The sequence below is a fragment of the Gobio gobio genome (genome assembly GCF_949357685.1).
Source record: "Gobio gobio genome assembly, chromosome: 11".
In the NCBI taxonomy this organism is placed as follows: Eukaryota; Metazoa; Chordata; class Actinopteri; order Cypriniformes; family Gobionidae; genus Gobio; species Gobio gobio.
The window spans coordinates 38,976,947-39,003,418 of NC_137104.1; the positions used below are offsets into that span (position 1 = coordinate 38,976,947).

At 36.2% G+C, this 26,472-nt stretch overlaps 3 protein-coding genes across 4 annotated transcripts in view; all 3 read left to right on the plus strand.

Moving 5' to 3' along the window:
* The window catches only part of LOC307133598 (craniofacial development protein 2-like), a 1,416,430-nt gene that overhangs the window by 446,794 nt on the left and 943,164 nt on the right, over positions 1-26,472 (plus strand). The gene's annotated exons all lie outside the window — the stretch shown is intronic.
* On the plus strand, positions 6,821-10,571 carry ccdc106b (coiled-coil domain containing 106b; the record flags this gene model as incomplete). Its single annotated transcript, XM_079829159.1, has 6 exons — positions 6,821-6,857; positions 8,294-8,374; positions 8,472-8,675; positions 8,764-8,910; positions 9,972-10,178; positions 10,255-10,571. 6 exons carry the CDS (start codon positions 6,821-6,823, stop codon positions 10,569-10,571), a joined length of 993 nt encoding a protein of 330 aa, XP_079685285.1.
* On the plus strand, positions 12,152-25,975 carry u2af2b (U2 small nuclear RNA auxiliary factor 2b). 2 transcript variants are annotated; one of them, XM_079829527.1, is made up of 14 exons: positions 12,355-12,559; positions 13,511-13,531; positions 19,101-19,233; positions 19,602-19,637; positions 19,948-20,051; positions 20,903-21,054; positions 21,623-21,739; positions 21,827-21,965; positions 22,073-22,152; positions 22,543-22,563; positions 23,650-23,772; positions 23,872-23,958; positions 24,654-24,905; positions 25,079-25,975. In XM_079829527.1, exons 1-14 carry the CDS (start codon positions 12,511-12,513, stop codon positions 25,211-25,213), a joined length of 1,449 nt encoding a protein of 482 aa, XP_079685653.1. In that variant the 5' UTR covers positions 12,355-12,510; the 3' UTR covers positions 25,214-25,975. The 2 variants fall into 2 exon arrangements, with proteins under 2 accessions (XP_079685654.1, XP_079685653.1); XM_079829528.1 differs by lacking the exon at positions 22,543-22,563 and having other exon boundaries at positions 12,152-12,559.

The following is a 26,472-nucleotide window of genomic DNA, read 5'->3' on the forward strand; positions in this document are numbered from 1 at the left end:
GATGATGACACCAACTCCTGCGAGGACTTCAGATCACGCTTACTCTGAATCAACATGCAACAATGCTAAATTATCCATATATTGCAATCATGTCCACAACTCATAATAATTACTTTATGCCTTAAATTATACATAGTTAGCTAACTGTGTGATTTGTATGTAGATACATGCTGCTTTGAAATGATATGTATTGTGAAAAGCTCTAATAAATGTGAATTGAATAACATTTATTTAGGGGTGAATTCAGGTAAACTGTGACTTTTTGCCATTTAGATGACTGGAAAAAATATCACAGTTATTCTGAATTAATTCATTTACATATTCAATCTGAATGTTGAATATCTGCTCACTTGAATACATCCCAGACAGGCCTTTATATTGAGGTTTTTATTTATTTGTGTGTTTGTTTATATATTAAGGATGATAGCAGTCATGTAAACGGCGATTTCCACCACCATATTTGTTTGAAAGTCATTTTAGAAGAGAACGAGAATACCGCAGGGCTTAATTGTTGTCTGTTGACATTAAATACAAGATGTTCTTATTTTTCATTCTTCTCTATCATTAAGGTTTATCTTTCCTATTTTTTAAGCATTGGATTTTCTCTGGGTCATAAATACATCCCGACAGTTGTTCTGATCAGCTTACTGTCCCTAGTCTACCTCGTCTTGCCCACGATAATGTCCCCATACCAGACAATCCCTAAACTTTTGCTTTATAATGAAAGAGGAAACAGAAATAAACAAGCCTGAAAGGAGTTGTTTTTGAAAGGAAGGAAAGAACAAAATTACGTGACAGGGAAAGGAACGCTGCACTTCTGTGCACAGGTCATTTAATGACTGGTATACAGTTAATTATGTCTTCTTATACTTGATTAAACCCACATAATGTCAATTTACTGTAAAAGCTCCCCAGTGAGGACATCCCAAGATTTAACACAGGGAATCCTGTAATCCATTGCGCCTAATCTGTAGTGGCTAATGCCTAATCTATGTCTGTAAACAAGCATTTACTACTTTTTTTCTTTCTCAACAAATGTGAACAGTGAACATATACAGTTCCAAAATTATTCAACTTTGTATTAAGCTTTTCTAAAGATACATTTAAAAAACAGTTAAAAGTGATAATGTCAATATGTTGAGACCAAGTGTTGAGACCAAGACAAGACCCAGACTTTGAGGGGTTGAGTCCAGGACAAGACCAAGGCAGGGCGAGACCGAGTCGATACCAGCACTCCTCAAATTGATAAAGATCCACATTACCGTCTGGGAAATGACTTATTCTTAATCAATAAATATAATTAGAAAAATACACTAAATAGAGCTGTTACCAATCGAATGAAATTACCCAATTACATTAATGATGTTAATAAATAAATCAGACAATGCACTAGGCCAACTAGGCCGAGTACAAATGTGGTCAAGCCTGAGTACAAATGTGGTCGAGACCGAGACAAGACCAATGCCTTCAAAAAATGGTCTTAAGACCAGTCTCGAGTACTAAACACTATTAAGGGGAATAAAATGTTTGATCAGAGCAACTGAGAAAACCCCTCAATTTAATGCCAAAGACTAGCAAGATGACCTGATGAAAGGAGGAAAAAACATTTCAATGAAGAGTAAGAACACAAGCATGGCTTTCATGTTGGGACATCTTGCCGAATGCCACTCTTGAACAAGAAGAACATAAAAGGCTGACTTGAATATGCTCAAATTCATTCAGACAGAGATCTGGAATAATGTTTTATGGAGTGATATGACCACACTGGAATTTTTTGGTCCCATGGATCAGCGGTATGTCTGGTGCAAAAAAGGCACAGCTTCTGAGCAGAAGAACACCAGCATGATCAAACATGAAGGCGGTCCAGTCTTATTATGAGGGTGCTTTGCTGCTGCAGGAAGTGAAAATCTTGACTGAAGGACATCATGAATTTTTTGAAGTATCAAGCCGTTTTGGCAAAGATGGCAATGTATTCAGTGCAGAGACTGAAGCTTCATTATCAATGGACTTTCCTGCAGGACAGCCATCCCAAAGTACACAGGGATCGTAGAATGTTCTTGAGTGGCCTGTAATGTCTTTAGATTTTAAGCTCATTGAAAATATTTGGTGGAATTTGAAGAAAGCAGTGGTAACATGAAAACCAAAGATTATCAGTGATCTGGAAGCTTTTTCAAGCTAGCAATGAGCCGAGATTGCAGTAGAGAGGCGACAGAAGCTTCCATGCTCTTACAGGCAGCGTTGATAGGAGGTTCTGAATACAGAATTCTGCACAAAATGTGACTTTTGGGGGTTGAATAATTTTGTACAGTAATTTTTTTAGCCAATTTTATTTTATTTTTCATCAACTTTACGTTCTCAGAATCACTCAAATGTGTAATTTGAGTGATTCAAATAAAAGTCAAATAAAATTGATGCCTTTTGTTGAATTGGTTTCATAAAATGTTATTCTCGGCAGCAACATTTCCTTAAGAAACACTTTACAATAAAGTTCCATTAGTTAATGTTAGTTAATGCATTAACTAACAATGAACAATACATTTGTTACAGTATTTATTAACCTTTGTTAATGAAATTCTATTCACATTCTGATTTCTGACATTCTGGTTCGTTCAATGTAGCATTCTCAGCCAATCGATTCCACGCATCCATTACCATTTCCATTTATAACCACAACACATAATTGCCGGATAATTTATGACGCAATCTACCAAGAGCATGGTTTAAGACATGCTTATTTGGGGTGTTAAATAATGGCACATACAACAGTAAATTGACTAGTGCAAACCTTAGTAAATCACTTCGCATTATTCATTTGAATACTCTCCTCCCATAAATTTTGGCGTAAAGAAAAAAATTTACGGCGAAAGAGGGTTTGTGCTGGTGAAAGCTGTTAATAATCTGGCCCCTAGTCCGTCAAGACCAAACCTATGTACATTCTATTTTCATTAGTAAAATATTTTACAAACTATTCATTGTTAGTTCATGTCAGCTCAGGTCTATTAAATAATATGGACAGATAAACCTTTTGATTCTAACAATGTAGTAGTAAATGTTGAAATTAATAATAACTCAAATTGATAAATATTTATTTTTGTTTATTTTTATTGTTAGCTCTTGTTAAATAATGTTAATCAATGGAACATTATTGTAAAATGTTTTACCCAATAACTTTGGTAAAAGTTGCATTGACAAACACTTTTCTATAGTTTTAAATTAGGCATTAATAAACATGAAATTTTCTTTTTTTGTGTGTAAAATCAAATGGACTGAATCTCTATGAAATGTCCTGCATTGTGAAATCCTAAAGTCAGAATAAAACTATGCTTTTTAAATTATAGTGCATGACGTTTTCTTGAGCTGATATAGAGACTTCATGGAATATTTGTACCCCTATTTGGGTACGTAGTGGCTCATGTACGTTGTCTACAAACTGGAAGGTTGGTGGTTCAATCCCTGGTTCCACCTGACCAAGTGTCGAGGTGTCCATGAGCAAGACACCTAACCCCAGCTGCTACCGACGACTGACACCGCCGTCGGTGTATGAATGGGTGAATGTGAGGCAAAATGTAAAGCGCTTTGGATGGCCATGGGTCTGTTGAAAGCGCTATGTAAAATGCAGTCCATTTACCATTTGTTTAGACCGAAGAATAGCAAGCATGATTTCCTTCCAAGGTGGTCCAGCATGCATATTTGACCTTTGGGGTCCACCATATCTACAAACAATGATTTCCAGCTCATCCAAAACACTTTTCTGTTTGCTCTTAGATTACACCAATGAACTAATTTAGCGCTATGAAAACTGCATAACCATCACTGATTTGTGTTTGTATATCTTTTGAGTAGGTTTACTTTTGTCACATCAAGTGCAAATCTTGCTTACTCGCTCCAGTCTGTACCACACAAAATATGCTACTTTTAGACCACACGTGCTAATAAGTCCCAATCCCATTAGAAGGCTTAAAACAAGAAAAGCCCTCAGAGATCAAGTATAAAACAGGAAAAGACCCTAGCGCTAAATAAAGCCCAGTGTTTTTATGTCTTAGACTAACCGTAAGCTTCTTTTTTTGTTTACTGGAGACACTTTTAGAAGAGGCAGAGAAGTTGATCTACTTGATATTGCATTCAAAAATAACAATAATAATGCAGTCTTGTATCCATACAAATTGGTTTTGTTTGATATTTTTATATTTATTTTTTTAATGTTTATTTATTTGTAAAAAAAATGTGTCTGTCATACCATCCCAGCTAGAGCAAAGCACAATGTAAAAGGAAAGCATATTCAATACATTGATTAAAAATGCCTTTTAATTAGTCAAAACTGTCATTTTTAGTCATGCAAAAGCCATGTAACCACTAGTAACGCTTGCCTTAACATGAAATGTTCATGTTTGTCTCCACCTAAAGATCATATGAAGTACTGCAATCGATTGTACTCTGATTTGCTGTCTAAATAGGCCACTTGAACATGTCCATTTAACATACAAATACTGACAATTTGCCAAATATCAATCAAGTTACATTTTCTGTACATGTTCAATGAATAAATGTTTTTCGTAACTAACAAAAAAGATAACTAAAACACAGAGAATACATTTAAAAAATACTTTGCATACATGTTAACACTAGGGTACAGTTAAATTTATTGTAACAATGCGTGTATAACTTTCTTTCGGACTTTTGTTGTTAACTGAAAAAAAACTAAAATAGTAGCATTATATTAGATCATTTTTGTATAAAAAAAGTATAATAGAGGCCAAATGTTATCTATAACTGCTATTTGCAGGTTGTAAGGTCAGGGTATTCTGTTTGACATAGTCAAGAATTTTTTTTTTTCTTTGAATCTCCATGTCCAAATCTGTAAGGCTCAAAAAATGAGTCTTAAAACGTCAACAGTATCACCGTCAAAAAGTCAGGGCCCTCTGTGAACACGTAGTGTCGGCCTATATATTTTCCTGCTGAGGTTGCGGGCCAAACGATCCACGGCATAGCCAATTCCGCTCAGATCCTTTTGTTTTGGCATACCCTCAATGTTGCCACTATACCACATGACCCAACCGCCAAGTGACATCAGTAACAAGACAGCCCCAGTGTAGACAAGAAGGTCTCCAAAATCTCTCCCCTTCATTTCCAGTGGCACAAAGAGCCCAATAAACAGGGCCGTAAAGCCAAAAATGTCAAAAATAACAGCAAAGCCCAGGGCCACTTTGCAGTGTTTGAGACCAGCGAATGCCATGGTAACTGTTGGGAGACAAATATATAGTAATATATATTGTTGTAACATACAAATAAATGAATTTATGGACATAATGTGTAATAATACACAATAACAGTGTAAAATTGCACACTGCAAATAGTACAAGTATTTTTACTAAAAGGACACACCAAGCAAAACTGTGTACAATTTTCTAGAAAACAATTTTGTTCATCTTTTGGGTCACTTGATGTCCAGTCGTGTAAAATCTCGACCCTGAAGTCAAAATATGTTACTATTAGCTTTAAAGCGACCAACATAAACATATCTGCACCAACTTTCGTCCATATTTTTTATGTTCACAGAACGACCATGTGCGATTAACATTCATAAACAATAGACCGTCTCTACTCACAAACATTTTACAAACACAGAAGACGTTCATCGAACATTGTTCAATAAACTGACCTTGATTATCGGTATCTTCACTTCACAAATATTAGATATGTCATCGCTTTTCAGGCGTGTTTGCGTCAGGTATGGAGTATACCTGTTGAAACTGCTTCCGGACCCTCCCAGTCCCAGGCATGGTGATATTTGACACCACCCTTTCAAACTAGTCAACAGTTATTACGCTGTCATCACATCAAAAATGAAACAAAATTAAGCAAAGACTTTTTACACTGTTAGATGGAGATTCCCTTTTTATGAATTATGAATTTACAGCAACTAACAATAATTGGGGGATGTTTAGCCTACATGGTAATATGCGCTCTGGCACTAATATAGGCAACAACAAAAAAAAGAAGAAGAAGTAGTACAGTACAACAACTATGTTGTGCAAATATGTATATATAATATTCGCAAGATTACCACGGCATCAAAATAAACAACTGAATCCTGAAAACGTTTTGAATCCCATAATTCCCTACATTAATTAAAATACTACATTGTTAGTTTAAATTATATGGGGCATAATAAAGTTGACATGGTCTATGGGCTAAATGCTATTTTAAAACAAAAAACAAAAAAAACAAAAACGTAGTCGTGTAGACTTTCAACCAGTCTATATGCTTTCGCGCCGTACATGATTTATGATTTCTAGTAACCCGGATAATCTCGCTCCACAGACTATCCTTCAGTCAGTCAATCCTCATGATGTGACGATCAACACAGACAACAAACAAGAGCCAATCAACAGGTGGGTGCTTAGCAAACGAGGTCCTTAAAGTTGCATTTGTAAATACACACGTTTATTAATCCTCATATGCACTAAGTGTATCATGCAACCAATTTATGCAAATTATATATGCTAATTTAAATACTTAAATACTTGCACGAATTTCATATTGAAACATGTCATGTATGAAACGTTGTTGCCCTTTTTGACAGGACGAGAGAGACGCACAAGCAAATTAACTAATGTTTAATTAACTACTTGTTAATGTTAATGCCTAATTAACTACGTGGTTGTTATTAAGTGGAGCACGCCCTGTGCTGGGTCATGCATTTTTGCTCTTTTGAAAACTTTAGTATCGGTTTTTGAGAGCAGTTGGATTCGTGTTTTCGAGAGTTTATATTAGGTTGTAGTTTTCCGAATGTATGAGCCAGATCCAACTCGTCGGAATCATGACTGACGCACAGAGAAGCACGGGGAGCTGCAGAGGTCAGACTTTAGTAGTTTTAAAAAGCTTTTAAACTACATTATATCCTATTCCTTTTGGAAAATCCTATTTTGAGATGGTTTAAGACGATTTTTGGGACCTGGAGCTGGTTTCTAGCTATGGAACGAGCTTATTAGCTTGTTGACTTGCCCCATACAATGTTTGACAAATTAATAAGCTATTTTTTGCTGGTTTAACCCTCTAAATCCTGACATATACAATATTACATTTGAAAATGGAACAGTTTATTCAACCTTTTTACAAAATATAAAGTTTATAAAAGTTTGCATATGTGTTTTATGTTTTGTATTATACTTAATACATCACCAGTGTTGGGTAAGTTACTCTAAAAAAGTAATCAATTACTAGTTACTAATTACATCTTCAATAGTGTAATTAGATTACTGTACAAATTAATCTCTCCAAAAAGTATTTAATTACTTATTAATTACTTTCAAAATCCTATATCAGCCTCGACTAGTTAAGTGATTCAAGGATCGACATAAAACTGCTCTTTTAATTTACTCAAATAAATATAAAACTACATAAATTATTCTTATTAACTGACCAACGTATTACAAATGTTAGAATTTACCAATGTTGATGTCACTTCTACTTTTGTATTATATGTAATTGTTCTATACTGTATACACAGTATTTAGTTCAATTACACCAGAAGTAACTGTAATTAAATTACAGAAAAAATTATTAAGCCCTTACTTTACTTTTTCAAGGGAAAAGTAATTAATTTACAGTAACTAATTACTTAGTAACTAGTTACACCTAACACTGTGTACATCACATATATTGTAATATAATGAGAATATGGACCAACCAGCCCAATTTTATTCACAGACCAAAACTGAGCAAAAATATACAGTTTGGTGCGGTTGCTGTTATTTATATAACCAAAAAAAAATTGTTATAGCTTGTAATGTAAGTCAATAAGGTCTTTATAACAGTATAGCAGACTGTACATGTAAACATTCCTCAAAATCGTGTTAATTTTTATAATTATTCTTCTCAAAAATGAAGTATGGATAATCAAGGAAAACTACGTTACTTCAGTTCAGTAAATCTTCCTCTAACTAACTAACAATATAAAAGTTTTCCCCCTGGGAGGCCCTCTTTAGTAAAGATTTCACAGCAAAAAGTGATTGTGTACAACAATCTGAAAGGTGGACATTTTTAGAATTATACTAAAAGGCCGTTTACTTGCCAAAATGTATGAATTATCAGTCAGAGGGCAGAAGGCATGTAGTAGATGATTGTGTACAACAGGTTTTTCAGCAAAGTTATTATCACGGTAATAATTTAGAGGTCTTAGAAATTCACATATCAAATATTATACTGTAGGCTCTATAGGGTTAAGATTGGAGCAAATAGCCAATTTGGATCAGCTAAAACCAGGTCACATTTGTCTCGTTCCTGTTTAAAGGTTTGAAGAACGAAGATGGGTATGAAATCTCCATCCCCTTTGAGGACAACAACCTGGACGAGTCTGGTTTCTATAATGACGGTATTTACTTCAGCCATGTTGTGACCGAGTAACATGTTTGATTATTACAATTGAGCTCTACACTTTATTATAAATCTACAAATCGATGCTTCTGTAGAGTCGACCTCGGTTCAGGTTCCCCCTTGCAGTCCTTTACTTCTGATTACCAGCCTCCGAGCCCAGCTGCAGATTTCTCTGGAAAAGAACTCCTGGCTCCAAAAACGCATCGAAGATCTGGAGGAGGAGAGGGACTTCCTGCGCTGCCAACTTGACAGATTCATTTTCACCACCAAGAGTCAAGAGCGCATGGGAATGGGAAACGGTAGTTTTAAATTGTACTTGTGCAAAGTAGTGTCTCGTAATGTAATAATCCTATTTTATGAAGTGTTGTCTTTATTGTTTTATGTAAGAAGCTGAAGCAGAGGCCATGCAGCAACCCTCTTGTCAGAAGCAGCCCACCAATCCAAAGCCTCCCATCCGGAAAATATCCTCTCCTTCATCACCCATGATGACACGCTCTGGAAAGATCCCTGCACGCAACCAAAAGCGCAGCAGAAATATCAGCTAATTAGCTTTTACTACTACTTTTTCCCCCAATTAGAATGAAAAATCAATTGCAATCTCACTGTTGCTTTATGCTTCTGTAACGTGTAATTGTATTGTCATGTTAATATTTTATTTTGAACTAGATTTTATTCAGGATATTCGGTTTTAATTTGAAAGTTTTAGTAGTTTTGTCGTCTTTTTTTAATACATTTTTTCATGTCTTATATAGTCTTTATTAAGTTTTAGTTCATTTGGTCATCTTACTTTAACTCAAACTAAATGAAAATGAGAAATGTTGCATTTGCAATGAAGGAAAAGGGGCAAAAAATATGAGATGGGAGGAAAAATGATTTCTCAATGCTTTCGCGTTCTCTCGCAAATGTTGTGCCTTCACTCGCAAAATGTAGTCTCGCAAAAAACGCAAACTTTTGCAAGGGAACGGAAAAGCATTTTTTCATATTTTTTTTCCCATCACCATGTCCCTTTAGGGGCTCTGTTATTATTTTATATTTTCTTTCTTTATAAATTATTATTTGTAATATTATTACTTTTATAATTATTATTTTTTAATTATAAATTATTTATTTTAGTTAATGTTTATTTTAAGTTATCAAAATGCTTTTTATGGTTTGTTGTAGTTAATGATAATAAAAACTTTAAGCAACAGCTACTGATGAAACGGCAATGGCGACCGGAAGTAAACTGTCAATTGTGCAAATAGATCATTCAATAATTTAACAAAATACAAAAAATTGTGATTTTAAAAAAGCAAGAAAATGGATGCTTTTGGTATTTAAATTATATACAGATACAATCAAAATGCCACATAACTATATTACATTTACTTATCTAATCTGTCACGTATTAGCGACTACAGCAAATCAGCTATTCTCCCATAGTAGACGGTTGCTGTAAGAACGTCACGAAGTAGCAGTTAAAGTTGCACATACGCAATAAAACACCAGAACGGCGTTGCCATTACATCAGCAGCTGTTGCTTAAAGTCCCTAATAGCCCTGATCTATAATTATGCAATTATTTAATTTGGAGGTTGTTTCTTTTTACTTTTACAGATCAAGAAACAGAGGAGATGATTGAGGAGGAAGAGTATATAGCGGAGGAAGATTATGTGGAAGAGGAGCAGGTTGTTACAGATGATGATGGTGACGATTCAGATAGTAAAAGCTTACAAAAGAACCGTTCAGGCAGGTTGACTGGCCAAATGAGAGTGAAAAGACGACGTGTTTTTCGTATTGCGCGAAGCATGGAAAGACAAAGAGGTAAGAGAGCCTCTATATTCTTCAAAACATCTCTATATTTCCAAACAGGAGTTCAATATGGTAATTTTGTTTGCAGTTAAAGACCCTGCAGGTGTTCTGCTTCGCTACAATAAGATCCTTGTGACCTATCAGAAGTTGAAGAGCATGTCTCGAGCATTCCAGGTCCATGGGGTTGACCGAAACACCGTGGCCTCCACCACTCCTATTGCTGAAATGCTTTTGGTTGCTCCTGAGAAGGTGTCCGAGGTTGGCGAGTTTGATTCCTCCAAGGAAAAGCTTCTGGATTATGCGAGGCGCTGCTATAAAGCTCTTGATGAGGACTCTCATGCTAAGGTGCAGACCTTGAAGAAGAACAACCTCTTGCTGCCCATTTCATACAGATTCAGGCACTGAATTTCCAAAAAAATGTATTCCTTTTTGGGGGAGGAGGAGCCAGCGGTGTTGAGGTAGTGGTTGGGACACCTTAGAGTCCATCCACTGAACTTTGATGGCCTGTGTTTTTTTTGTTTTTTTTTGTCCTCCTACTTCAATTCTAGATCTACACAACTCTGTGTACCAGTTAATGATGGTAATTATTCAGTTAGAGTGTGTAGACTGAAATAATTGCATGTTGAGCAAGCATTTGGACAAAATATGGTACAATTTTGAAAGTTAAAGAGAAAAAATGTTGGTAAAAAAAGGTCATTGTGAGGTAAATAGTCAGCCACTGTATTTGAAGGGTTGCCTGTCTTTATTTTGTATTTATGCTTAAGTTTCTCATTGTGACGTTTGGAAATCTCACTCCTTAAATATAAAAGACTTTGTCTTGTTTGAGTTTATAAGTTGGGGATCACATAAGGTACCTCTTCTCTTTAATAGCCTGACCCTTGTGATCACATTTTGACAATATGAGTCTATAGTTAAATATTATTGAATAAAAAAATAAAGTTCTCAGCTTGCTACCATCTAAAAAAAAAATTGTGTTCCTAAATCATCTTCAGATTTGATTTCTAAACTTTTCCTAACTAAAACGTTTTGCTATCAAATGATTACGGAGCGCATTATTCTTTAATATTCCATACATAACCTAGTGAAGAGAAACCCAAAAAACAGAATGGTAGTTATGCTGTGTTCAACATCTGTTAATTATTGAAATCACTCGGGTAAAATGACTGCACAATGCACAATTTTCAGCTCCAAATTTGCTTTCTTCTTCTTCTTTTTTTTAATTGACAAAAGGGGAAAGTTAATTATGTATATAAAACAATGTATTTGATATCAGAGACATTGTTTACATATGTGCAATTTCCTACTCAGAAAATTATGTAGCAAACCATAAATTCCAAAGATTGTTTATTGATTCAAAATATAATTTGATAAAATGGCTTGTTCATGGTGTCTTTGTTTACTAGTTCATAATCCTCATTTGGTGTGCCTGTATAATATTAAATAAAAAGCTAAATCAGTGTTTATACTTTGCAACATCAGTTTCATGGCTCAAATGGTGCTTTTGTTGTTGTATCTATTATTTACTTCTTTTGTGATGACTTCATTTCAAAACTGTACCCTGCTGTTAAACATTAAACATCTTCGATATTGTGGAAGAGCGCATCTTTCAGTCATTACAAATACTTCACTCTATTTAAAGAGGAAATCGCACATCTAATCTTAGATAATCGAAGCTAAAATGCAAAGTGTGAGACTGATGGAGGGGGAAAGGCTTTCATACCAAAAAAACAACAACACATTTTGCCATATCAAAAACTCATGATATAGTACTTTATTTGCTCTTATTGTATATCTTATATAAATATAAAACACAAACTGCCTGCACTAGTCTGTTTGAACCATAGACTGGGAAATCCTCCAGGACTGTAGGGGCGCACAGCTTTATTACCCTTGTTCAGAGTGACTTTTGAGCTGTGAAGAAACGGTCAGCATCCGCCAACGCGGAATGAGCAGTTAGCTTCCTCGGCCGAGACGGGTTAGATTTCAACACAGTTAATAATGTCAATTTACAGCATTTGACTATCAGGGAGACTATCTAAAAGAGCAAATCTTTATAGCTAAGTGGTTTAATCATCTGTATTGCCGTCGCGAGCGTTTCTTTCTCATCCTGCGGTGGTTCGAGCTAGCATTAGCAGCTAACAAACCTCTGAAGCAAAGCGTGTATTTTTCTCTCCGCGAGTTTAGGCGCATTTTGGGAAACTATATATGCTGGTGTAACATTTTAAAACATCTGTATTTTTATAGTCCGTCCCTTGAAATTGCGTGCGACAGAGAAAGCGTTATTTACAAACGAAAGAGCGCGTTAACCTAAGTTTCAGAGTCTGGGCTAGATCAAAACACCAGGATGTCCGATTTTGATGAATTCGAGCGACAGCTATCTGAAAACAAACAAGGTGAGTATAGATGTGCACCATGGACTGCTTTGCACCGTAATCGCATGCATAAAATCATAATATCAAAATAACTAAATACATTGATTGGTGCTCACGGTAATGAAACTCGCTCAGCACTTGACGCATGTTGGTTGTTTTATACCGTAGAGAAGAAAAGAGAGAGCTGTAAATGCATAAACGTTTGTTAATTGGTAATCTGTTTATGTTTACTGGCAGGATACGCGTTATTTAATTTTATTCTGTATTTGGTGAAAACTCTCTTTGTTTGGATATAAAGGTGTCAACAAAATTTGAGTTTACTTAAAGTCAACATGAAATTAAAATGATGGAATATTGCAGTGTTAGAAATGATTTATTCGTGCACATCGTTACTTTAAAATTGACATGCCCTTGTAGTTGTTCATCAAAAATAACATCCCCTCCCACTTGCAACAACATCCCTTACCTGATGACGTCATTACTGGCGTAAGGGCGGGACAACCTGTCACTCACATGAGATCAACCAATGGCAAACCTCAACGGTCCAATCAATTCCCCATGGAATCCCCCAAAATCAAGTCCGGCCCTAAATTTTTTCTTGTTCAAGAAGCCATTTCACTCGGATGTGTCACAATAGGGAATAAAAGACTATCGCAATTTCCATTTCATGCTGACTTTTAGTCTTAATATTGGAATAATGTAGTAAATTGACTATTTAAAAAAAAAAAAAACACCTCTATAATAACTGCTGAGAGTTTTATATATTTTTATTTTTGTTCTTTTTTTGTGGTGATTGTCCCAGAATTGACATGCCATGTTAAAAGCTTTGACTTTAACTGCAGGTTTTGTATGTCTACATTGTTGTCAGATCACCTGCCATTAGTGACATTCTGTATTCTGTTTGTAAGTTTATTTGAGTTGCATTAACTTCTGTTTTCCCTTTTGTAACCCCTCTCGTTCTCTTCCGCACAGGTGACAGTCTAAACGGTCATGGTGGGTATCCAATAATGAGGTGCAGAAAAGCACACACAACCTGTCTCTTTCCTTTACCTCTAATCTTCCTTTTTTCCCTAGATACTCACTGTGAAATCTGAAATTCTACATAATAGTGTTCCAAATCTTTCATTCTGCAGCTGGAATGGGTTTTCTCTTCTTGTTCCTTCCTCTTTCCTACTCTATGACTCGATTGGTAGTCATAAAATTTGGCCGATCTTACGAACCGATTTAAATTTGAGAAAGGAACAGTCTAGCCGATTAAAAAATTATTTTTTTCAATTTGTGACCAAACTATAAGTACGCATATAATAAAGTCACCGCCGACTTTATATACAGATAAGGCTTTTGCGACCCTTTTTTTGTTTTGTTTTATAACTATGAGAAACATAATTAAATCTAGTAAATTGCACATCTTTATTTCAATACGTAATATGATGCGTCATTCTTGAGAAAATCCTCACTGAGTGACATGACATGCTGTAAGGCTAAAGCTATAGGACGTCCATAATCAGATCGCGCCACGATCATTGCGCAGTGTTTTCCAATGTCATTTGAAAGTTCAACCAATGGAAGTTGGATCTCGGGCATGGTGGGTGGGTATAGTGCGTAGTGACAATGTGTAGCGACCAATCGGACACTGTTTAACGGCTGGAGCGTGCTTGAATTTGTTTGATAGCTCAGATTGACAGGTCTTGATTTACCGCCATAGAATGAACACTGGAAGATCATCACTCATCAACCAGGATCTTATTACTTGTTACTTATTCAATGTGATTACAAATATTTTTATGATTTATTGTGGCGTTTACTAGGGGTGTAACGGTTTAATTATTATTTTTTTAAAGGTAAAAAAAAAAACTGTACTGTTCTACACCCACGGTTCGGCACACACTTGCACTGCAGTTCAACTTAAATCTGATGAAAACAGACAGATCGAGTTTGGCTAATGTATGTTTCTGTTGATGGATAACGCATTCTGGCTTCCCAATACATTACAACAAAAGCGATGATAAAAAACAGTTCATCTTAGTAAACTTTGAATAGGAGTGCCGTATGCTATAATATATGACCGTCAGTGAAATTTCACAAATATCGATACTTTAGCCAAAACTAATACCAGGTTAAGTAATGTAGGCTATGTAAAAAGTCCTCAAAACAGTTACAGAAGACAAGTAAACAGTCAGCAATACAATAAGAACAAGGAAACAAACAAAACCAATAACAAGAAATGCACAGAACAAAAATTTAAATGAACAGTGTTTTAGGTTTTTCAGTAAAATGTACTAACAGTGGTATCCAGTTAAGTAACAGCCTACCACAGAAATTGAATAAAGTAATTAAATATAAAATAACACTGCTGTATACATTAAATATAGACTAATCCTCCTTATTAAAACTACAGCTTATTCATTCAAGCAGTGAGTGATTTTTATCTTTGTCTTTTCTTGTTTGATTAACATTAATGACTGCCGCAGTCACTTTAAGAGCTGCACTGGTCCCAATATACTGTTACACACATGCTGTTTCTCTTCACTTAAGACATAACGATTGTGTTTACGAGGATACTTACCAAAACTAAATTGTCATATTTGTGTGTAGGCTATTTGACCATTTAGACGCGTATCTGAAGCCCATAGTATACTTCACTTATGCACGTTCTGCCCGTGTGCACAGGAGGCCGGTTAGGCCTAGGGAACAGCGTCTCTTTTGCGGCTAAATGCACTTTAAATATCAAGCACGTCCTGGAGTTTAGCAACAGTAGACTGCATTTTACATCACTCACTTCTTAAGCGGATTTGGATGTTACGTTTTGCTTAGGGAGGAACTGTGAAGGAAATGATGGCAGCGGCACTAATCGTTTTACCTAAAATAATAATCTTGTTTTCATCCAAAATTGAAATCGAAGTGCGATTACTTGCACAGCCCTAGTATGTCCGCTCATTCAAAGCGTGCAAACCCGCGTCTCAGACAGCGCGCAAATATTGAGTTCTCTTTCGAGTTTTGTGCTTGAACGGACAAATTCACACAAAAATGATGTCAACATGCCCGTCTTGGTGAGTATCCTAGCTGAAATAGTCTGTTATGTCTTAAGTGAATGTAAACAGTCAAGAAAGACAATGCATGTGTATCAGTATATTAGATCATCATTTTCTTAAAGTGACAGCAGCCTAATGTTCCTGCTGTCTGTTTTTAATGGTAATCAAACGACAAAAGACCGAAATCACTTTACAATGTAACTTTAAGAAGGATTTATCTTTAATTTATAGTCAAATAAGCAATGTTATTTTACATTTGCTTACTTTATTCAATTTCTGTACCTGAGAACTAATGTTAGACCTACCTGAAAAGTACTGATTTATTTGTATATTTGCTCTATTGTATTTATTTGTGCTGTTGCTTGTAGTTAGATTATTTGTTCTTATTTTCTTTATTTTTATTTGACAGTCCTTTTTTCCCTTAACGTAGCGCATACCGTAACGAAATTGTGACTCTAAAACCGCGATGCAAACCAAATTGAGTAATTTGAACTAGGGATGTCACGGTACCAAAATTCCAGTAGTCGGTACCGATACCATAAAAATTGTACGGTACTCGGTACCAATTTCGGTACCACAGCTAAATGTTTTTTTATTTTATTTAACTATTTAAAAAAATGCATATTAAATGTATTAAGTTTATTATTTATGTTGATAATCATTATAAGTAAATAATACAAACATTTAAGGGCTGTATGCTGTTTAAAAGTAAACATTGTTTATAAAAAAAGATCAAGTGAAAAATAATCGACCATCTAGGCATACTAATTATTATTATTAGAAACGTATTATTATTATTACATATAGCTAAATCTACTGTAGGCTACAACAGTAGCCTGATATATTTTCTGTCAATTAAATTTTTTTAAACCAAACTTTTATTTTGACGGGTTGCCGTGACCTTTGAGTGTCTGTGTTCATGATCTGACACTTTTCTCAAATGAAACGGCGAATTCTCATGAAGGCACGGTTTATGCGTTCGTGTCCTCATATAGTGACACACGGCAGAGACTACAAAGACAGCGAATGAGTGTCACGCATCTCTGCACCCCGTCTTTCACACAGAGACACAGAACATTTTGCAGTTTAATATCAACATATACTAGTATATATTCGCTTACAGTCTGGAGCCCTGCGCTTAAGATAAACACGGAAGCCACTGAACGCAGCTGCGGGTACCGAATATACTCGGGAGTCGGTACTACCGGTACTACAGAAATGCTGGTATCGTCACATTTTTATAATTTCAGTACCGAAGTACCAGTAGTTGTGACATCCCTAATTTGAACCGTTACACCCCTAGCGTTTACACATGTAAGTAGTTGTTAAGTTCTGTAAAACACTCAGACCTGGTTTCACAGACAGGGCTTCGATTAAAGGGTTAGTTCACCCAAAAATGAAAATTCTGCCATTAATTACTTACCCTCATGTCGTTCGACACCCGTAAGACCTCTGTTCATCTTCGGAACACAAAGGAAGATATTTTAGTTGAAATCCGATCGCTCAGAAGGGCCTCCATTGGCACAATGCACGGTACACTCTCAAGACCCATAAAAGGTACTAAAGACGTCGTTACAAAGTCCATCTCACTACAGTGGTTCTACAATAACTTTATAAAGCGACGAGAATAGTTTTTGTGCGCAAAAAAAACCTAAATAACGACTTATATAGTGATGACCGATTTCAAAATAATGCATCATGAAGCTTCAAAGCGTTATGAATCAGCGAGTCGAATCATGATTCGGATTGCGTGTCAAACTGCTGAAATCATGTGACTTTGGCGATTCAAACCGCTGAATCGACTCACTGATTCATAACGCTTCGAAGCTTCATGATGCCTTGTTTTGAAATCGGTCATCATGATAAGTCGTTATTTTGGGTTTTTTTGCACACAAAAACTATTCTCGTCACTTTATAAAGTTATTGTAGAACCACTGTAGTGAGATTGACTTTGTAATGACGTCTTTAGTACCTTTTAAGGGTCTTGAGAGTGTAAAGTGCATTGTGCCAATGGAGGCCTTTCTGAGCGATCGGATTTCAACTAAAATATCTTCATTTGTGTTCCGAAGATGAACGGAGGTCTTACGGGTGTCGAACGACATGAGGATAAGTAATTAATGACATAATTTTCATTTTTGGGTGAACTAACCCTTTAAGCCAGGACTAGGCCTTAGTTAAATTAGGACATTTTAAAGGGTTGGTTCCCAAAAATGAAAATTCTGTCATTTACTCACCCTCCTGCCGTTCCAAACCCATAAGACCTTCGTTCAACTTGGGAACACAAATGAAGATATTTTTGATGAAATCCGAGAGCTCTGACCCTTCCATAGACAGCTATTTAGCTAACACTTTCAAGGCCAAGAAAGGTAGTAAAATACATTGTTAAAATAGTCCATGTGACTACAGTGGTTCAACCTTAATTTTATGAAGCAACGAGAATACTTTTTGTGCCCAAAAACAAATAAAAATAAAGACTTTATTCAACCATTTGTGTCGTCTCGTCTGTGTCAGTCTCCTACGCAGTTTACGTTGGTCAGCATCACACGCATGCATCGTGGTGCTCACGTGAACAGCATCGGCCAATGGTAAGCCTGTGTTCTAGCATAGCTCTGACGTAATTCTGACTGCATTTACTACATCAACAGCATAAGAGACTGACCCAGACTTGAAGAAATTGTTGAATAAAGTCATTATTTTTGGTTGTTTTTTGCGCACAAAAAGTATTCTCAACGATTCATAAAATGAAGGTTGAACCACTGGATTCACATGGACTATTTTATCGATGACTTTCAAATGATGTCTATAAAAAATATCTTATTTTATCTTCCAAAGATGAACGAAGATATTACGGGTTTGAAACGACATGAGGGTGAGGAATTAATGACAGAAGTTTCGTTTTTGGCCTTTAAATACCTTTTATAAACACGCCTTTAGAAAAACATTACTGCATCTTGAGACAGAACAATGGCTCTGATATATTTTAAGATGTGTCGGTGCAAGTTGCTTTCAGTTAAGACAGCTCAAACATGCATTTTTGTCAGGGACTAGGCTTAAGCCTTGTCTGTGAAACCGCCATAACTTTCGATTGCTTTGAGATATCAAAATAAAATTTGGCCCAGATGCAGTTGACAGGATTGTAAAAATACCCTAGAGATTAGCCCTGTTTTTAAAGCTCTAATAAATGTTTATTGTAAAAAGAATATTTGTTGAAGTTAGTTATTTGATTCTCAGTAAAAAAAAAACTATACAACATTACTGTAAACAATAAAAGCAAGGAAACATCTATGGTATTACTTTATCTGGAGAAAAAAAAAAGGTTAACAGTCTCAGTCAACAGAGCTTACTTATCACTTATATAAAGCTTGAATGATCGGGATCGGTATCGGCCGATCATGATGCCAAGAAATCGGTAGTCGGTATCGGCTGCAAAAATCCTAATAGGAGCATCCGTACTGGTTTGCTTCAGGAGCCTGTAGCTTTGTCTAATTTTTTTGGTTGCTTATATTTTTCATTTCTTCCTTTTGTCTCAGAGCGGGACAAAGAGAACCGGCACCGGCGACGCAGCCCTTCACGCAGCCGCAGTCGAGAGAGGAAGAGGAGGAGCAGAGAGAGAAGAAGCAGGGAACGCCGCAGCGACAGCAAGGACCGCCGTCATAGACGCAGGTGCGAGAGGGAATGTTGTAATATGACTGTCATCACTGTTCAAGGCTCAACAATAAAGATGGTGCAGAGTGAGAGCTTTGGGCCAGTTGATGTACATGCATATTTAAACATCGATTTTCTGCTAGGTATTCATATTGTTAAGCCCTGTTGTAATAGATGTTGCTACTACAATATGAGTCAGCTCGTGCCCTTTAATTATGCTTTTTCTTGTTAATTTATACAGTTTAAACTGAATTTAAAATGGTCAGGTTTAAGTGCACATAATTTGGCACATAAAATTAGTCCTGCTCTTAAGTTATTTATGTACTGTGCTTTAAGCTACTGTAAAGTAGCTACATGTCAAACACTGTTCTTAAATGTCATTTCAGTGATCAAATTCAGAACCATCCCCAAGAAAATGTCAGGTAATACTGCAGATGGGCTGACCCAGTTTTACCATCTTACAAATCCATCTTGCAAGTGTTTTTTGACTCTTTGAAGGAGTTTGTGAGATTAATTACTACTAATTTCTGCATTAAAAGCCTTTATGTCTGGAGTTGTTGCACTATCTTTATTGTGATTTTTAATTGAGTGTTCTTTTGGATTTTAAGGAATTATTTAAATAAATGACTTGGCTCTGTTAAATAAAATGAATAATCTTCATATCGTTAAATATGTGATGTACCAGTTAGTCCAGTTAATGAATTCACTTTGGTTCTTTTCATTTTCTCTCAGCCGTTCACCTCAACGGGAGAAAAAGAAGAAAATTAAGAAGTACTGGGATGTACCACCTCCTGGCTTTGAGCATATCACACCCATGCAGTACAAGGCAATGCAAGGTGCGCAGCATGACATAAAAGACAGTCCTGTGTCCTATTGTCCAATCATTTTACTCAGTATGGGGTGGGCGATTTACCGGTTGTGTAGAAAATTTGATAACCATATCAATGGCTGTTCAAATTGTCATTATTTGTCTGTAGGGTTTTTTAAATTGCTTTCCATAAAATGATTTTTCATGCAATACAGTAGTGGCCAAAAGTGATGTCGAGAGGAGATATTTGTTTTTTATGACCCTACAAGTTTGATTAAACGATTGAAATATAGGGAAAATATTTAGTATTTTTTTATTATTTTTTTCTAGACTACTAAAACACTAAACTTGGTTAAGGTATTTATCTGACACAATTATTTGGCAAAACAGGCAAACTACAGCTACAGATTTTATTTTATGCATAGAATAACAAAATGCTCACAGGAAAAAGCATATATTGATAACAACAGTCAGTTATTCAAATTTTGTTGTTTCTCTTTTGTTTTTGCATGTTCGTCATTTCTTTGTATGTCAGCATGGCCAAAGATTACGTCTGCACCATTTGGCATGTTTCATTGCATTATCACAAATAAAAGAATTTACTCCAAGCACAACTATGTAATATGATTACAAAATCTTTCACAAATTTTTAATAAATAAAGGGTGAAGATGTCAATTTTGACAATTATATACTTTTATACAACTTTTTTGCTCCTATCGACCACCCCTATCAAGTATTATTTATTGTCTCCCTCTCTTTCTTTGTCTGGCTTTTTTATTTATTTATTTATTTATTATTTTGGTTCAGGCATTTACAGATATTATTTAATCATTCATATTCTGTTGTTCATGCAATTATTCTGTCTGTTTCTTCCTCAGCTGCTGGTCAGATCCCTGCTACCGCTTTGCTGCCCACCATGACGCCAGACGGCCTGGCAGTAACGCCGACCCCGGTGCCCGTAGTGGGCAGTCAGATGACTCGCCAGGCTCGCAGACTTTACGTTGGCAACATCCCATTTGGCATCACAGAGGTGTTGAATGAACACTCTTCACACACTAGAATTACTCTGCAGGGCTTTAGAGAAAAAAATCCACACCGATAACACTGGCACAATTAGATGTATTATGCAAAAGCATATTTAATTGTTCATGCTCATTTCCCCTATTTTCACATTTCTGAGAAACACTGTTGATATTTGAAATCAACCCAAACAAACTCGCCCCTCCCTTCATTGGTCCACTACCAAAATGCATGAACAGGCAATGCAAGAGTGGATCATAGTTTATCATAGCAAAGCAGTATAATGTTTTCCCAAAAAAAAGTGTGTTGTTATTCACTTTCAACATTGTTTCTCAGAAATCGCTTACTGCATCTTTAAAGTTAATCTTTAAAAACACATAAATGAATGACACTTTTTCATCTTCAGCAAATGTGTTGCCTGAATTCACTCATTTAAAAGGAGTTTATTTCTTTTTTTATTTGGAAAAAAAAACACAAGTATACACTTTATTATCGACCATTTTATGGGTTATTGTTCACAACATTAAAAATGATCATCTCTTATTATCTGTTTATTAAATAACACCCATCTTCCTCAGGAATCCATGATGGACTTCTTCAATGCCCAGATGCGACTCGGCGGTCTGACTCAGGCCCCAGGAAACCCTGTCCTCGCCGTCCAGATTAACCAGGATAAGAACTTTGCTTTCCTTGAGGTGGGTAACACCTGTACACACTGACGTATATTGCCTATCAATAGGCAAGCTTGGTTCTTTACAATTTTCCTCCCATTAATTCTTCAGTTCCGGTCAGTGGATGAGACCACACAGGCCATGGCGTTTGATGGCATCATCTTCCAGGCACAGAGTTTAAAGATTCGCCGGCCGCACGACTATCAGCCGTTACCTGGCATGAGCGAGAACCCCAGCGTATATGTGCCGGGTATGACCACTTGTACATTTCAACCCTATGATTGTAGTCTATTATTCTCTTCATTTTCTTCTGCCAGCCAATTGTCTGTAAATGAATGTTCTCCATCTGCTTCACAGGTGTGGTGTCCACTGTTGTACCTGACTCTATTCACAAGCTTTTCATTGGAGGTTTGCCGAACTATCTCAACGACGACCAGGTTGGTTACAAATGTTTCTGGTTGAAAGTCTATATAACACATGTATTTTATCAGAGAAATGTTTTAGCATATTTTATCAAATATTTTTAGATGCAAGAGCCTCATGTGCCATGAAAACTTGCTGCTCCCTTTTACTGAAACTAACAAAAAAAAGAACAGCATTTATTGAAAGTAAGCTGCACAACATACTGAAAAAGTAATTGTGAAATAATGAGCTAGTATAAAAGGTTGTATTATTCCTAAACACTATAACAGCTAGCAAAATGTTGTAAGATTTGCCCAGCTTTTTGCTGGTCTTGGCTGCATGTGGCTCTTCATTCCTTCCCAACATAAGAAATGAGCAGCTTAAGTTGATTTTTTTAAAAAGGTCCCTAACCATTTCTATTTCAGGACAGATTGTTTCAAACCCAGGTAATTATGCATATTTGACACGAGCAAACTCACTGCAAAAAAGGTGGAAATTGATCAGGGAAAAGCTGAAATGTTTTTGGCACAAACAATTATACATTTATAAGTGTACCGCAAGGTAAATAAAAATTTTAAATGTAATTTTTTTTTTTTTTTGTTTGGTTGTTTTTTACTTTCTTCCTGCTTGTTAGGTGTTAGTGCTGGGCGGTATGGCCAAAAATTGATATCACGATATTTTTCAAAATTATACCGGTTTCGCTGTATATGACGGTATTTTCCCCCATGCATGACCGGGTGTTAACCACATTTTCTACTGATTGAGAGGGGAAATACTGCAGTAGATTGACTTGGAATACCATATTTTACTGTCATGAGTGAATATTGTAGAAAAATTCCACACTCGAGTTAATACAGGTTTGCAAAGCCCCACAAAATGATGCTGTGGGGAGACAACCGATAATAGCACTAGTCTCTGAACAAATGACACACGTCAGTTTAACACAGAAAGAATAGTTACTTTTTTGCCCGTTCTTCTTTTAATTTTCGGTCTACATCATTGTCTTCTGTGTATCAGAATAATCCACGTGTCATCGCGTTCATGATCAGATGTACGGGTGTATCCGTGTCCTTATTTGCACATATATTTCATTTGAAGAAGACGTGATTAAATGTGTGCATACACGGTGCTGGTCCATCATGTTTAGAGCACTAGAGTATTTGAAATATGTCCATAAAAAACTTAAACGCACTCACTCCAGTCTGTATCTGATCTCTGATCCACATGGTGAGCATTGTTAAACTCATTGCGGCACCCTGCGCAGAAACTCTCTTGTGCGTGCCACATGTTTGAATTCTCCGTTGTACGTGATCTCAGCTGTGCCCTCGCTACAGTGAAAAGAGACCCCTCTCAAACAGTGTCGCACTGCGCTGCGTTCCGAATGTTGTTTAAGCGACATACACCGGTATTTCGGTATAATAAAAATTAATATCATACCCAAAATGAACACCGGTATTCGGTATGAACCGGTATACCGCCCAGCACTATCAGGTGTCATGTAAAACCTGAATTTCTTTCTTTTGTGTATTCAGGTTAAAGAGTTGTTAACCTCTTTTGGACCTCTCAAAGCCTTCAATTTGGTTAAGGACAGCGCTACCGGCCTCTCAAAGGGCTATGCTTTCTGTGAATATGTGGATGTTAACATCAATGATCAGGTGAGTTGGCATGGTTAGTGTTTCACTGTATCCATGGATTTTAACATTTAGTATAGGATAGGCTTTTAACATTTATATATCCATTCATATTTCTTCCAGGCTATTGCAGGATTGAATGGCATGCAGTTAGCCGATAAGAAGCTGCTGGTTCAGAGGGCAAGTGTTGGGGCCAAGAATGCCACAATGGTAAGAATCAAGTTTAACTTGAGAGAACTTTATTTCACTAATTTGAAGTTATTAATAAAAATAAGACCATATATCTTATTACGCTACTATGCAAAAGTTTGGGTTCGGTTAAATTTGTAATATTTTTATGTTTTTAAAGTCTCTTATGCTCACCACGGATGCATTAATTTGATTAAAAATACAGTAAAAACAGTAATATTGTAAAAATATTCTTACAATATTTCAAATCGTAATCTATTCCTATGATCAAAGCTGGATTTTCAGCATCATAACTCTAGTATTCAGTCACATGATCCTTCAGAAATAATTTTAATATGCTGAAAAATTTCTTATCACTGTTGAAAACAGTAGAGCTGCTTATTATTTTTGCGGAAACCGTGATACTTTTTTTCAGGTTTCTTTGATGAATAGAAAGTCAAAAGAACAGAATTTATTTGGAATAGAAATTGTTTGTAACGTTAAAATGTCTTTACTGACTTTGATTAATGCAACCTTTCTAAATAGAAGTATTAATTATAAATATTAATTAAAGACCCCCAACATTTGAATGTAGTGCTTATGTTCTTAATCTTGGTCTCATCTTTGCATATTGTTCCAAAAAAAAGTCTTTAACAAACTTGTGCATCTGTGCTGCACACATTTGGATGATTTTAAATGGGATAAATATTTGTTTTTCTTTCCCTAACCCTCTGTAGACGAGCATAAATGAGACTCCGGTGACGTTGCAAGTACCGGGGCTGATGACAAACTCCATGATGCAGATGGGAGGCATCCCTACCGAGGTCCTGTGCCTGATGAACATGGTCGCTCCAGAGGAGCTCCTGGATGACGAGGAGTACGAGGAGATAGTGGAGGACGTCAAGGAAGAGTGCTCCAAATACGGCCAGGTCAAGAGCATAGAGATTCCCCGCCCTGTTGATGGCCTTGATATCCCTGGAACCGGCAAGGTAAGACTACCAAACCAGCTCAAGTGATGGATTGGGGTCAAATTTGGCTGTTTATCAGTCCTCACGTAGGTGCTGATTAAAGCACTTTGACTCTGAACCCTCCAGCTATGAACATCTGGTAGTGCTACACAAAAATACACAAACCATCCCAACAATCTGTTTTCTTTTTCCAGATCTTTGTGGAGTTCACATCTGTTTACGACTCCCAGAAAGCCATGCAGGGCTTAACGGGGAGAAAGTTCGCCAACAGGGTGGTGGTGACCAAGTACTGCGATCCAGATGCCTACCACCGCCGAGACTTCTGGTAGAGGAAGAAAGCAAAGGAAAAGTGTGATGGAGTAGCAGCTTTGCGATAACTCGTAAAAAGAAAGAGAAATTGAGGCAGAGATGACACGGGGGGAACATTTTTTTTTTTTATGCTTAAAAAAAGCCAAAAGGTGAATGTTGTGTTTTTGTTTTGTTTTGAGGCTTAAATTAAAAGATTTGTGAGCAATTATGGGAGGGTTTTTGCTTTTGTTTGTATTTTAAGATTATTAGCGGGAGATATTCTGTTATACTGATTATACTTATTCTGTTAATAAAATTGTTACTATTTTTTAATTGTACACTGAAACAAATGATGTAAAATCGTTATTGTTGACCATCAGAGAAGATAAAAGAACTTGATACCCAACCAAATGCGGAGGTTTGTTCATAATCGCTGGGTAATTCAAATGAAGATGTCGTCATCTTTCGGTCCCTTACCTTGTTTTTATCTCTTTTTATTCCTCATTTGAATCGTATCCCACTGACAGATCCTTCTCAGAAGTCATTTGTCTTCTCTTTTGGCCAGCTCACCACATCTCCCTCCCATTTTGTAGCTTTTTGCAGTTCATATCTCCAGGTATTAGATCTTGTTTTTGTCTGTTTTGTTCTTACACTTACTGGGTCTCTTCCATACATATCACCAACCAATTAGATGGTGATGACATTTGTCCAATGTGGCACCTTTTCTGTTTCTGTATGTGTGATGTCTTTTTTTTTCTCAGTATATTAGGCCACTTTTGATAATAAAACTCTTGGAAGTATGATCCGTTGTCAATCTGTCCGTCTGGTTGTCATTGGTTTGAAAGACGCCGCATGCTTCTCTGTTAAGAAGCAACATGTAGCATTTTTGTACTTTGTGGCTGATCGGATGGTTTCTCTCTAAACAGAACTGGTATTTTCTTCATCTTCAGGGCTTAATATGGGTCTTTATTCCCCCTGCACATCTAGATAACTTGTTTTGAATAGTTTTTTTGTTGCTTATCGCTTCTTGCATATTACAGCACAACTATCAGGCTTGTATATCTACTGATTTATTAAAATAGTACTAGGAACATCTTTAGTGCTACAAACCCTAATACCTGAAATCAGTTGATTGAAATGATACATTCATGTGCCGCAAGTGTCTATAATCAATGACAGATTTCCGAATGTTTCCCATTTAAGGACTATTTAGTGTGAAGATCATCATAGTCTTTTAGCTTCTTTTACAGAAGATCAGATTGAACTGGGATGTATTGCGATGGACTGATAGTTGTGTTTG

Bases quoted from the DNA above. Each gene is read 5' to 3' on its own strand.
- u2af2b (XM_079829527.1), top strand. From the start codon at position 12,511: ATGTCCGATTTTGATGAATTCGAGCGACAGCTATCTGAAAACAAACAA. The intron at 19,234-19,601 runs GTGCGAGAGGGA...ATGTCATTTCAG, and splicing joins GACCGCCGTCATAGACGCAG to TGATCAAATTCAGAACCATC. The intron at 24,906-25,078 runs GTAAGACTACCA...TTCTTTTTCCAG, and splicing joins ATATCCCTGGAACCGGCAAG to ATCTTTGTGGAGTTCACATC.